Raw genomic sequence first — 12,159 nt, forward strand, 5'->3', positions numbered from 1 at the left:
ATAAGCAAGAATAAAAAATTGGCCGCAGGATCAGTGATGCTACACTTCCTTGAATAGATTTCAACCACCGGAAAAAGTACAAGGAGAAATTCACTCGAAGACGAGAGAATGTGTGTGCTCTTTGAAAACGCAGTGATATAATATATAGTAGCTAAAATGGTAGATAATTATACTGAATGCCAAATATTAGGGTAAATTAAAAAGTAAAGGCAATTTTTACATAACATCTTTATTTCCACACAAGAAGAAGCACTACACATATCACTTTTCCACATATGCCCCCTGCACGGCAATGCACTTATGGTATCGTGCAATCAGCTTCTGTATCCCGTTCGCGAAGAAGATTTTTGGTTGGTCACGAAGCCACGTCTGCACCGCCTGCTGGACCTCGTCATCTGACTTGAACCGACGACCACGCAGTGCCTCCTTCAAAGGGCCGAAGATGTGGTAATCTAATGGCGCCAGGTCAGGGCTGTATGGAGGATGGGGAAGCAACTCAAAGCCAAGCCTGTGCACAGTGTCTACTGTTGCTCTTGCTGTATGAGGCCTGGCATTATCGTGGAGTACGAGCACCCCCTTAGACAGCAGTCCTCGTTGCGTGTGACGAATTGCAGGTTTTAGTTTGTATTGCAGGACCGCACAATAACTTGCACTATTCACAGTTTCACCATGTGGGTGGAACTCCGCCAGGATCGGCACCTTCACATCCCAAAACAGCGTTAGCATCAATTTCCTACAGGGCGGCTGTTGTTTGAATTTCTTGCGTAGAGGGGATGACGGATGTTCGCATTCCATGCTTTGCCGCTTACTCTCTGGTTCGTAGTGGTGAACCTATGTTTCGTCTCCTGTCACGATTCGTTCAAGACCCTGGGATCGGCTTCATAGCGTTGGAGAAACTGGGAAGTCGCTGTGACGTGCTGCTGCTGATGCGCAGCTGTGAGTTCCTTGGGTACCCACATCTCACAAACTTTATGGTACCCTAATTCATCATGCACTATTGCATATGCTGATCCGAAACTGATGTCCAAGAGTTCCGCCACTTGTGCTATTGTGATTCTTCGATCGTCCCTGATAATGGTATCCACCCGTTGGACGTTTTCTTCTGTGCGGGGTGTTTTTGGGCGTCCACCCCGACTCTCGTCCGTTACAATTGTGCGTCCCGCTTTAAAGCGCTCCACCCACTCATACGCCTCTCGTTGAGTCATGGTTCTTGCTCCATACTGCGCTAACAGCCGACGGTGGATGTCTGCCGGTTTGACTCCCTCCGACCACAGAAAGCGCACTACGGCACGCTGTTCCTTGATGGTGCATTCGTGGAGTGGTGCGTCCATACGTGTGACCTTTTTGCTCCGCGACACTCGACTGAATGGGCAGTGATGGATACTCCTACTTCCACGTCACTCCAAGTATACACGTGGTGACGTCAGACACATCCAGTCTTCGTTTATTCCTGCCGAAACACAAAATTGCCTTTAGTTTTTGATTTACCTAGTATACTGGTTTTGGGAGATATTTCAATCAGCCAATAGTTTTGTAGTGGAGCGAGTGGAAAGTGCGATGTGAATCTTCCAAGATCAACATCAGCTGTCTTGAGGCAACGTTCTAAAGGATCCACATCGGCTGCCTTGAGAAAACGTCCTAGAAGGTACATCTGCTACCTTGTGACAAGATTCTAGTATTAACATATATTGTCTTGATATAACGTTCTAGATGTAACATCGATTGCCTTCAAACAACGTTCTAGGAGCAACATCAGCTACCTTATTGAGTAATGTCCTCTAAAACAATGTTCTCACTAAAATAACAAATTGCGTACATCAAAATTCAAGTTGCACATGGAAATAAATTATATAAAGGGCCAGAGAGAACTTGTGAAACTTTGTGTTGATGAGGCGCTTCCATATCCAACAGTGGTTCAGTAGTTCGCCAAGGCTTCTGAAGTTCAGACTACGAGGTCGTTCTCCTTTGTTACACAATGACGAAGGAAGATGCTGTGAACAGTGAGTATTAGAGTAACCTGGAGAATCATCTTTGTCCAGCTATTTCTCGGAAACGACCAACACTTCTGGCGAGACTGCACTGTAATTCAAGGTCCATGTTGCAAATTCAGTGGGACATCTGGTCAAGCAGTGAGATTGGGAAGTGCTAGATCACCCTCCCTATAGTCCGGACGTGAATTATTGTGAATATGACTTCCGACTACGGGGACGTCGCTTCGAGAACATGGATGGTATAGTGCAGGCCATAAGGCGGTCCAGGTTCGTCAGTGATATACGGAGAAACGATTCTGCTGACGTCGTGAGAAAATTGCCGGACCCCGTAGTGGAGTGGTTAGCACATCGCACTACGACGCTAGGGGTCCCGGGTTCGAATCCCGGCCTGGGCATGGATGTTTGTGAGTGACCATTCATCAATTTAACATATCATCACTCATCTCCATCCTCGCAAATTAACAAAAGTACAAAAAAGCGAAGTCAAATAAATCAAATCAAATCGGGAGAAAATTGCAACAACCAATAGAATTTCTCAAACGACGCGCATTTCTTACAAAGGATAGGGATCATTGTTACTTGAAATGACGATACAAGCAACTGCTACTTGCAAATACTGTACAACGGAATAATATTTCAAACTCCAATGACACAACTTCGACTTAAACGGTTTCTCTATATTTACGTTCGAAAGCAAACAGACCCTGGACTCAACTTTCAGCATCCTCCGATGGAAATTCTCTCAGACGAACCTCCCCCACTCTCTTGCCTCATCACATCCCTGGAGAAGTTCCAGCGAAGATTTCCTCCAGCCTCTCTCAGTCTTGACAAAGGACTGATAAAGCAAACAAAGAAGCATCGACATTGTTTACACAACTGTCCTTTTTTTCCCCTCCCTGTCTTTCGCACCCTCTGTCCTTCCCTTTTGCTTTATGTCATTGCAATCAGGAGTTGGAGGACGCTGAATTCGAGAGAGCGTGGAATCGGATAATTTAGTGCATGGGTGTATTGGCGTCGGATATTTGTGGCGCGACAACTTCTCACATGAAGTTTGCAGTCCTTTAGTGTTGTTTTACACAAACATTCGCTTTGAAAATAAGAGTTCCTAAAAAAATAACTTAGAATTGACAACAAGAGATGGCGCCTGGTTCATGCATATGAACCTAACCAACCTACCACTTAAAATTGGCATTTAGAGTATAATTACATGAAATTTATGGTAAAAAATATTCCAGGTATACTGCTCTGTCAAATATGTATTTCTTCAAACAGACGGGTTTTCGTATTCGCTCTTAATGAAGAATGGGCTCTGCAAGTGATTTTTGGATTAGCATTCTCTTCAAAGTCTAAAATTTGAAGTTTGATATTACCATTAAATACCTTCCTTGAACTCATCATGGTAACAGTAGTATAAGCCGGAGACACATTAAACTCGTTTATTTTCAAATAAAAATCATTGCTACTTACCTCATATGCATAGCAGAACATTTTTCAAGCTGATGATGCATGATTGACGAAAAATACCTTATTTACAGGCAAAATACGTTGCACGATTCTAAAAAACAATTTCCCCGGCTTCAAGAAGTCCTCAAGAACGCAATTCCGTACGTACTTTCTCGTCTTTTCTTCTGTAAATTTTAAGAAATCCGTCTCTGGCTTATACTATCGTTACCCTAATCATATACGTAAAGCGTGTTTCAAAATGGTTTGAACGATAAGAAACCGTTCCAGGAGCGATAAAACTTTATCAACAATTAAAGTTCTATGTAAATACTTTCAACAGTTTTGTTTGCAACGGTCGTAGTAGTTCCAAATTTCTCCACTAAGCCCCGCGACAGGTAAAGTTTGCAGCAACTTTTCGTATATATAGAACAAAACGTGCACACAGATTGTAGTTGAGCTGTAATACTGCCATTTTTCTCACAGTCTGGGATTTGAACAGCTCGGCGGTTGAGACAAGACTGGCACGGAAGATGCTGAGTGCCGTTCTCGAGTGGACTAATACATAAAATCTGCTGCAAACGTAACCTGTCGCGGGGCTTAGGTGGCAGGGTGATAAGTTCCAAGATGGCTGCCTGTGGTGCAGAGAAAGCTTTTTGCGTCCTACAGTTTCACGTTTTTCGGTCTGTTGTTAGTGTTCAGCGTGAGTTTCGTAAGAAATTTCGTAAAGAACCTCCATCCAAGAACTCCATACGTAAGTGGTATGATAAATTCAAGACAACAAAGAGGGCTCACATAGAACATTTGTGAGATACTGTGTTCAAAATTTTATCAAAAAAACTTGGACAGTTTTAGGAATTACATGTAAAATTTAAAGCAATTTGGATGAAAAATAAAATAAATATAAGGAGTAGAAATCGTTCACATCATTTTGAAGAAGCTCGTATTTAAGAAAAGTTAAAGCTGCTATGGTGGCCGAGTGGGTTTAGATATTGACTCACGATTTCGTTACTGAAGGTTCTGAGTTCGATTTCCGGCTTGGGTTTGGTTCTTTACGAGTGTCTCTTGATTGGCTTAATCTACTAGTCATTTATCATTATTATAGCGATTAGCCTAAAACGCAGAAAAACGACGTTAAATAAGGAGGAGCTATCGAGAATTCACCCCCAACGAAAGATTTAGGATTAAAATTATATATATAAAAAATAACAATCTTGAAAGTATACATATTTCAAATAACTACTTTTAAATGTTCTAGGATACGACTACAGAGTCGTAGCATGGAGTCCCAGAATTCGGCAGGAAAGTTCTAGCACACCGGACAAGAGGGTCGTAGCATGCGACAGGAGAATCGTAGCAGACGACAGGAGAATCGTAACATGCCGCAGGAGAATCGTAACATGCCGCAGGAGAATCGTAGCATGCCGCAGGAGAATCGTAGCATGCCACAGGAAATTCGTAAAACTTATGTCCTTGCGTATGATCTTGGGTAATAAAAAAGTGTAGCATGCGACCAGAAAGTCGTAGCACGTGACTAGACACATGCCGACAACGCACTGGAAAAAGAAAAAAACATTCCGGAAATGAAATACTGAATACACCACTGATTTTATTGATAAATCAGGACTGGGAGCGAATTTGGCTCAGCCCTTCTCGCCATAACAAAAATAATTTCAGCTGAACCAGGTTCTGGTTGACTCGACGCAATCTTTAATCTCTGGAGTGAAGAGGGCGCATTATCTGCATTGGCGTCTCTGCTATAATACCTACCTCTCCGAGCAAGCTCTAATTTTTATTTACGTCCTCAGTTCCTCTCCCTAGATGGCACGAACGTCGCGAAGCTTTCTTCAGGTCGTACATCTAAGTGGTGAAACTTTGGACAAAGAACTTCGACTGCATTTCCGTGATGAATGGTAATTTTCTCTTTAACTTTTAATCTATGTTTGAAGTTGTTGCTCTAAAGCAACAGAAACTATTAATAAGACGAAACATCCGCATTGAGAAATGTCGCAGTGAGCTATTTAGTATATAAACCAAGCAGCTTCTATAGGTAAGCGTTCTGATCTGTTTTATTCGTTGTGAGTGGTTATAACTGTTAGTGACAATGCCAATTATATTTTATGGAATCCGTATATGAAGGTTGCCCAAATTATAGTAAAACTTTTTTTTAACGGCAGTGTTTATTGGTTGTAATATGTGAGCATGCAAGATGTAATAGTGATACTTGGACTACATATCCACCGCACGTATCAAAATCAACCTTGCCGGTTCAAACCGGTGTCCCAACACGTCACTAGATTCTGGATACTCAGCAAAGAATAGGGATGGACGATATCGGAAATTAGGTATCGCGATATATCGTCACGAAAATATCGTCACAGACGATACTATACGATAATTTTTCCGCATCGTGATATCGGCGATATATATCGTCTCCACGATACATATCGTCTCGGCGATATATATCGTACATATTGTCTCGGCGATATATATCGTCCCCACGATACATATCCTCGGCGATTTATATCGTCTCCGCGATACATGTCGTCTCGGCGATATATATCGTACATATTGTCTCGGCGATATATATCGTCCCCACGATACATATCCTCGGCGATTTATATCGTCTCCGCGATACATGTCGTCTCGGCGATATATATCGTACATATTGTCTCGGCGATAAATATCGTCTCCACGATACATATCCTCGGCGATTTATATCGTCTCCGCGATACATGTCGTCTCGGCGATATATATCGTACATATTGTCTCGGCGATATATATCGTCCCCACGATACATATCCTCGGCGATTTATATCGTCTCCGCGATACATGTCGTCTCGGCGATATATATCGTACATATTGTCTCGGCGATAAATATCGTCTCCACGATACATATCCTCGGCGATTTATATCGTCCCCACGATACATATCGTCTCGGCGATATATATCGTACATACTGTTTCGGCGATATATATCGTCTCCGCGATACATATGCTCGGCGATATATATCGTCTCCGCGATACATATCGTCTCGGCGATATATATCGTACATATTGTCTCGGCGATAAATATCGTCTCCACGATACATATCCTCGGCGATATATATCGTCTCCGCGATACATGTCGTCTCGGCGATAAATATCGTCTCCACGATACATATCCTCGGCGATATATATATATACTCTCCGCGATACATGTCGTCTCGGCGATATATATCGTACATATTGTCTAGGCGATATATATCGTCCCCACGATACATATCCTCGGCGATTTATATCGTCTCCCCGATACATGTCGTCTCGGCGATATATATCGTACATATTGTCTCGGCGATAAATATCGTCTCCACGATACATATCGTCTCCACGATACATATAGTCTCCGCGATACATATCCTCGGCGATATATATCGTCTCCGCGATACATGTCGTCTCGGCGATATATATCGTCTCCGCGATACATATCGTCTCCGCGATACATATCGTCTCGGCGATATATATCGTCCCCACGATACATATCCTCGGCGATATATATCGTCTCCGCGATACATGTCGTCTCGGCGATATATATCGTCTCCGCGATGCATATCCTCGGCGAAATATATCGTCTCCGCGATACATGTCGTCTCGGCGATATATATCGTCTCCGCGATACATATCGTCTCGGCGATGTATATCGTCCCCACGATACATATCGTGCCGGCGATACGTATCGTTCTCTTTTCCGTGCTGCATTTCCCGTCAAAAACAGAAGAGTATTTCATGTAATAATAAGTTCGGTTCGTCACATTCGGATGAAAAAAAAACGACGTAGTAAGATCTGTACTTCGTACATACGTTAGCAGGCAAGACAAAATGGAAACGCAATAATTAGTATGTAAATATATTGTAGAAAAATTAATGGTAATTTTGCAAAATCAAAGTAGTCGTGTGATCATTTTCCATTTTCCATTCCTGTGGTTGCGCCACTGATAGAGAAGGTATTTTTAAAATAAATAGTATGAAACGCTTATTTTAATGATAACATTTAAACATGAAGGCCACTATAGTGATTTACATACTGTAGTACAAAATGATACCCTAGAATATTTACATGTTGATATTGGCCTCCTCGATGGCGCAGTGGTAGCCTTGTAATCAAGGGATCACGGGTTCGATTCCCGGTGGAAGCACATAGTGATTTGGATCCCACTTTAAACTGTAGGTGCAGTCCCGATTAGCCTTTACTGTCTATATAGTTTACTTAAAAATAAACTCAAACTAAGAAACAAATAGCCATGTTTATGTAATCAGAAATAAGGTTTTGGTGCTATCATCAAAGGCGAATCTACCGGTTTGGCGCCCCCTTCACGAGGGTGGCGCCCCCAGTCAGTCACTCGGCCCTTAATCCGCCCTGTGGAAGTCCAGGAGGGCACAAAAAAGAAAATGTATATTCACCACTGCTATATCTGTGAGAAATTGTGAGCATTACAAAAAAAAAAGACACCTAATTTGTGTGTTCGGAAGGGCGCCGAGACGAGAGGGCGCACCGGGATTTTGCCTGGCGTCCCGGTGGGCCAGTCCAACCTTGGATGGATGCTATATCGTTGACAAGATACACATATCGCGTGGAACATGTTCGGAATCTAACGATCTGAAAATAGTAGTTCAATAGTGCAAATTTTACAGAAATACTGTGTGTTGTGTGTATGTGTGTGTGTGTGTGAGAGAGAGAGAGAGAGAGAGAGAGAGAGAGAGAGAGAGAGAGTAACACAAAAGTTGCCATACCTCTTCATACTTTACCATCGAACACGTACCATAAGTCAAATTACAACAAGCATTCAATTCATAAAATATCGTGGAAACGATACATATCGTCGACACGATACGTGTCGCCAAAATATCATGACCACGATATATATCGCCAAAATATTGGTGACGATATATCGTCTAGTTGATATCGCCTGAGTGATATTTTTTCAATATCGCGCTATATCGTGTAGACGATATATCGCCCAACACTAGCATAGAACGTCCCGTGATTGGCCGGGGATCCAATTTTCAACGGCATTCAGGATCTCAGCATCATTAGCGAGCTGGCGGGCCTTTAGAGCTTTGTTTTTAGTAGCATGAAGATATAATATTCGCAGGGCGACAGGTCGGGATAATAGGGTGGGTGGTTGAGGACCCTGCGGAAGCATCACAGTCAATCTAGGCACACATTTGCCATTACACCATTTAAACACTGTAGACCGTGACAGAAACTCATTCCCATACACACCCTTCACGCTACGATAAATGTTTGCTCCACTAAAGCCTCCTGCCATAAAAAATTCAATAACTGGGCCTGTTTGGACGAATACGTGTCACGACCATACGTAATCAACTTGCTTCAGCAAGTGTACGCAGCACACTAACACATTCCGACAATAAAGAGCTTGATCCTGACATCCAACGCCATCTACTGACGCAAACGCAAACTTCGTGTAGTTTCTCAACGACGTTAATAGAAAAGTCGCACTTTCAGTTGGACCAAAAAACAGATTGTCTTTCGCCGCTACCAATGCGTAGTTAGGGATCGGTTAGCGTAACTCCAGCCTAACTATTACCTATTTTTTTTGGGGGGGGGGGGAGCAGGGATAAATTGATGAAGTCCTTGCCTTGACTCATTTTCACCAACGGAAATGGTGAGTTGATACCTTTCTGGAGATTGCTCGAAGAAAAAGTTTATAAATTCAAAAATCTCACTTTTACTTGGACAACCCTTATAGCTTCGTCGTCTCAGTCCCATTGAGAGTAATTAAGTGGGACTGAGACTCGGGTATGCAAAATCAAATGTAAGTAATTCAACTCATTACCTATACTTGCCGGTGCACCCTCGTACACGAAGGCACTTTTCTTAATTCAAAAACGTCCAAACCCCGCTTTCGGGCGCAATATATGCTGAATATCTTTTCCAAGTTCTTGAAAATGAATCTTACAACATATCCTAGCAAATCTTTATATCTTCTTTCACGAATTCTTTCCACTGATGGGATTTATTTTCTCTCACCAGATGGCACTGAAGTGAATCCTCTGCGGAGGACAGAGCCGAGGGGGCGCCGTGTAAGCCACGACAGACCCCCCCCCCCGTAAATCCTCCACCTCTTTTAGTTTTCATGAAAGTCAATCTTGAAGGCTTCATTGTCTATTCCAAGAGTTTCCCACGCGGAAACTCAAAGAATTAAAGGGAAGCGTTGCCTTTTTTCAAATAAGAAACGATAAGATTGGAAGACGATGATCAGTGTTGCCATCTATCGTATCGAAATTCTACTGTGGTTGTTTCGTTTATATTTGGGAACAAATTAGTCTTTGCTATAATTGAATTCACTTGTATTATGAATCAATATTACTCGCTCGCAAATGAGATAAATTTATTATATTTGCACAGAAAACAGTTGTTTTTAATTAACTACAACTGTTGTGCTGATGAAAAACTAAATACGCTGACCAAGGCAGTACTTTATTTTATTAAAAACATAAACTAAACGTAACGTTTCAACCTTCTAGCAAGGTCTTCTTCAGACTCTGTATCAAGTACAAATGTACAGAGTCTGAAGAAGACCTTGCTAGAAGGTTGAAACGTTACGTTTAGTTTATGTTTTTTAATAAAATAAAGTACTGCCTTGGTCAGCATATTTAGTTTTTCGTAATCATGGAAACAAGGCTTAATGGTGTTATTGTTGTGCTGAGCTTATTGGAAGCTGTAAAGCTGTAAACTAAAGCGAATGGTAGTTTTTACAAAATATGTTAATTTTGAATAAGTTGTTTGATAGATTTAAACACATGGATCCAATTTGGTCATAATTGAAGAAAAAAACAACTTCTGGCGAACAATCCCCTGACGGCGCACCTGGGGGCGCCCCCTCAACACCCACCCAGGCAAGATATAGGACTAGTAGATAAATATGTTATTGTTGCCACAATATTAATTTCTTGTATACTAGGTAAGGATTGACACGTTTAAGTTTGCCTCGTGATAATATGCATATTAAATGTACAGATTAATTAACAGTCTATGTGAAAGCAAATCTTGAAGCTTTCGTTGTCTATTCAAGCAGTATCCTAAGAAAACATTTCCGCCCCTCATCTGCCTCCCCACTCACCTTTTCTGGCGCCGTCAGTCGTTTTTCTGCATCTCTGGATTAATCGCACTGATAAGGATGACCAGTGAATTGATTAAATACTTATACCAGGTGGTTATAATTAAAGTGGCGGTGTTCAGAGTGGTACAGCATGGGCTGTAATGAGAGTAGCAGTCTGAAACTTCGTAGATATGCTAAAGAAGCAATGCGCTCACGAATTATGAAAAAAAAAAAAAAAAAAATAGTTCCAATTCTCGCCACCAGGGTAAAAAATGGCGCTGTAAGCAGTCAAAACGTGGTATAGTTACAGGAAAAAGGCAGGAAAGATGAAACACATGAGAACAATGTTTCTGGCAAACAGCAGGAAGCACAATAAAATGGAAATAGCCTTATCTTCGAATTAGAATTCAAGATCACTCCGCTAGTGTGCAACAATAAACACTCCGTTAGGGACGTTGACGATTGTATTTTATGAAAGAGGTTTGTTAACTTTCTAATTACGATATCAGCACCATAAAATATGTGTTTTCTTTTGTTTTATGTCCACTTTATGCACAGGTAAGCTAATTTAGACTGATCTATTTGCATACGGGTATCGAACCCAGGATACCTCTTCTCACTCTCTCTCTCTCTCTCTCTCTCTCTCTCTCTCTCTCTCTCTCTCTCTGTCTCTCTCTTTCGTCTTTATTTTTGTTTCCCTCTTCTTATTCGTTACCCTGTCTCTTTCTATCTTTCTTCCTCCCTCTTCTCCTTTCTAGCCTTTTCCTATCTTTTCTTTTCGCCCTCTCTCTCTCTTCGTGTTTTACTATTTATTTCTTTCTCTGATTCTTTATTTCTTCGTTCTTCCTCCTTCCCTGTTCCTCTCTCTCTTTTCATCTCTTTCTCGCTTTTCACCTATTTCTCTCTCTCTCTTTCTATTCTTTTACATCAATTTCTATGCCTCAATTTTATATTTCTCTGTCCTTTACCCATTTGTGTTTTTCTGTACGTGTGTGATATCAGGGACATCTTTCTATTTCTCTGTCCTTTACCCATTTATGTTTTTCTGTACGTGTGTGATATCAGGGACAATTTTCTATTTCTCTGTCCTTTACCCATTTATGTTTTTCTGTACGTGTGTGATATCAGGGACAATTTTCTATTTCTCTGTCCTTTACCCATTTATGTTTTTCTGTACGTGTGTGATACCAGGGACGTCACCAAGGCGAGCGTGAGGGGTCACGGATTCCCGAAAATCAGACTGGCCAGTTCTGTCAAAATGTAATATTAGGCAAGAATCGTGACAAAATTACAATGAACGTACCTACATAAGTATTAATATGATTGGGAAACTTCCTTATTCCGATCACATAATAACAATGTCGATTTTTTTTTTTTTTAAATTGGTAGATGTGACCCACTCAAATTTTGGACAGCCATCCTGTGGCTGTGACTCGGAAAAATCTGGCGCCATCACTGTGTGAGGTACAAAATTATTCTCTAAATTTCCCATGTAGCTTAGCCCACCCCTGCATTCTGGGAATTGATCCCGGGTCTCCCACCTGGCAGTCAGACACCTTAGCAACCAGGCGTTACTTGGGAAATAGTAAAAAAAAAAATTGCTATCGATTCTTTGTTCTAATA

The 12,159-nt window shown here is 41.5% G+C and overlaps 1 protein-coding gene across 1 annotated transcript; it reads right to left on the reverse strand.

Annotated features, from left to right (window-relative positions):
* Positions 1-848: 848 nt before the first annotated feature.
* LOC145987972 (protein GVQW3-like) lies at positions 849-1,331 on the reverse strand. Its single transcript, XM_083122813.1, has one exon. The coding sequence runs from the start codon at positions 1,329-1,331 to the stop codon at positions 849-851; it is 483 nt and encodes a 160-aa protein (XP_082978939.1).
* Between the last annotated feature and the right edge of the window lie 10,828 nt (positions 1,332-12,159).

Source organism: Lepisma saccharinum, chromosome 5 (genome assembly GCF_977018435.1).
Source record: "Lepisma saccharinum chromosome 5, izLepSacc3.1, whole genome shotgun sequence".
In the NCBI taxonomy this organism is placed as follows: Eukaryota; Metazoa; Arthropoda; class Insecta; order Zygentoma; family Lepismatidae; genus Lepisma; species Lepisma saccharinum.

What these genes read in the sequence shown, in the direction of transcription:
- LOC145987972 (XM_083122813.1), bottom strand. Translation starts at nt 1,331, where the DNA reads ATGGACGCACCACTCCACGAATGCACCATCAAGGAACAGCGTGCCGTA.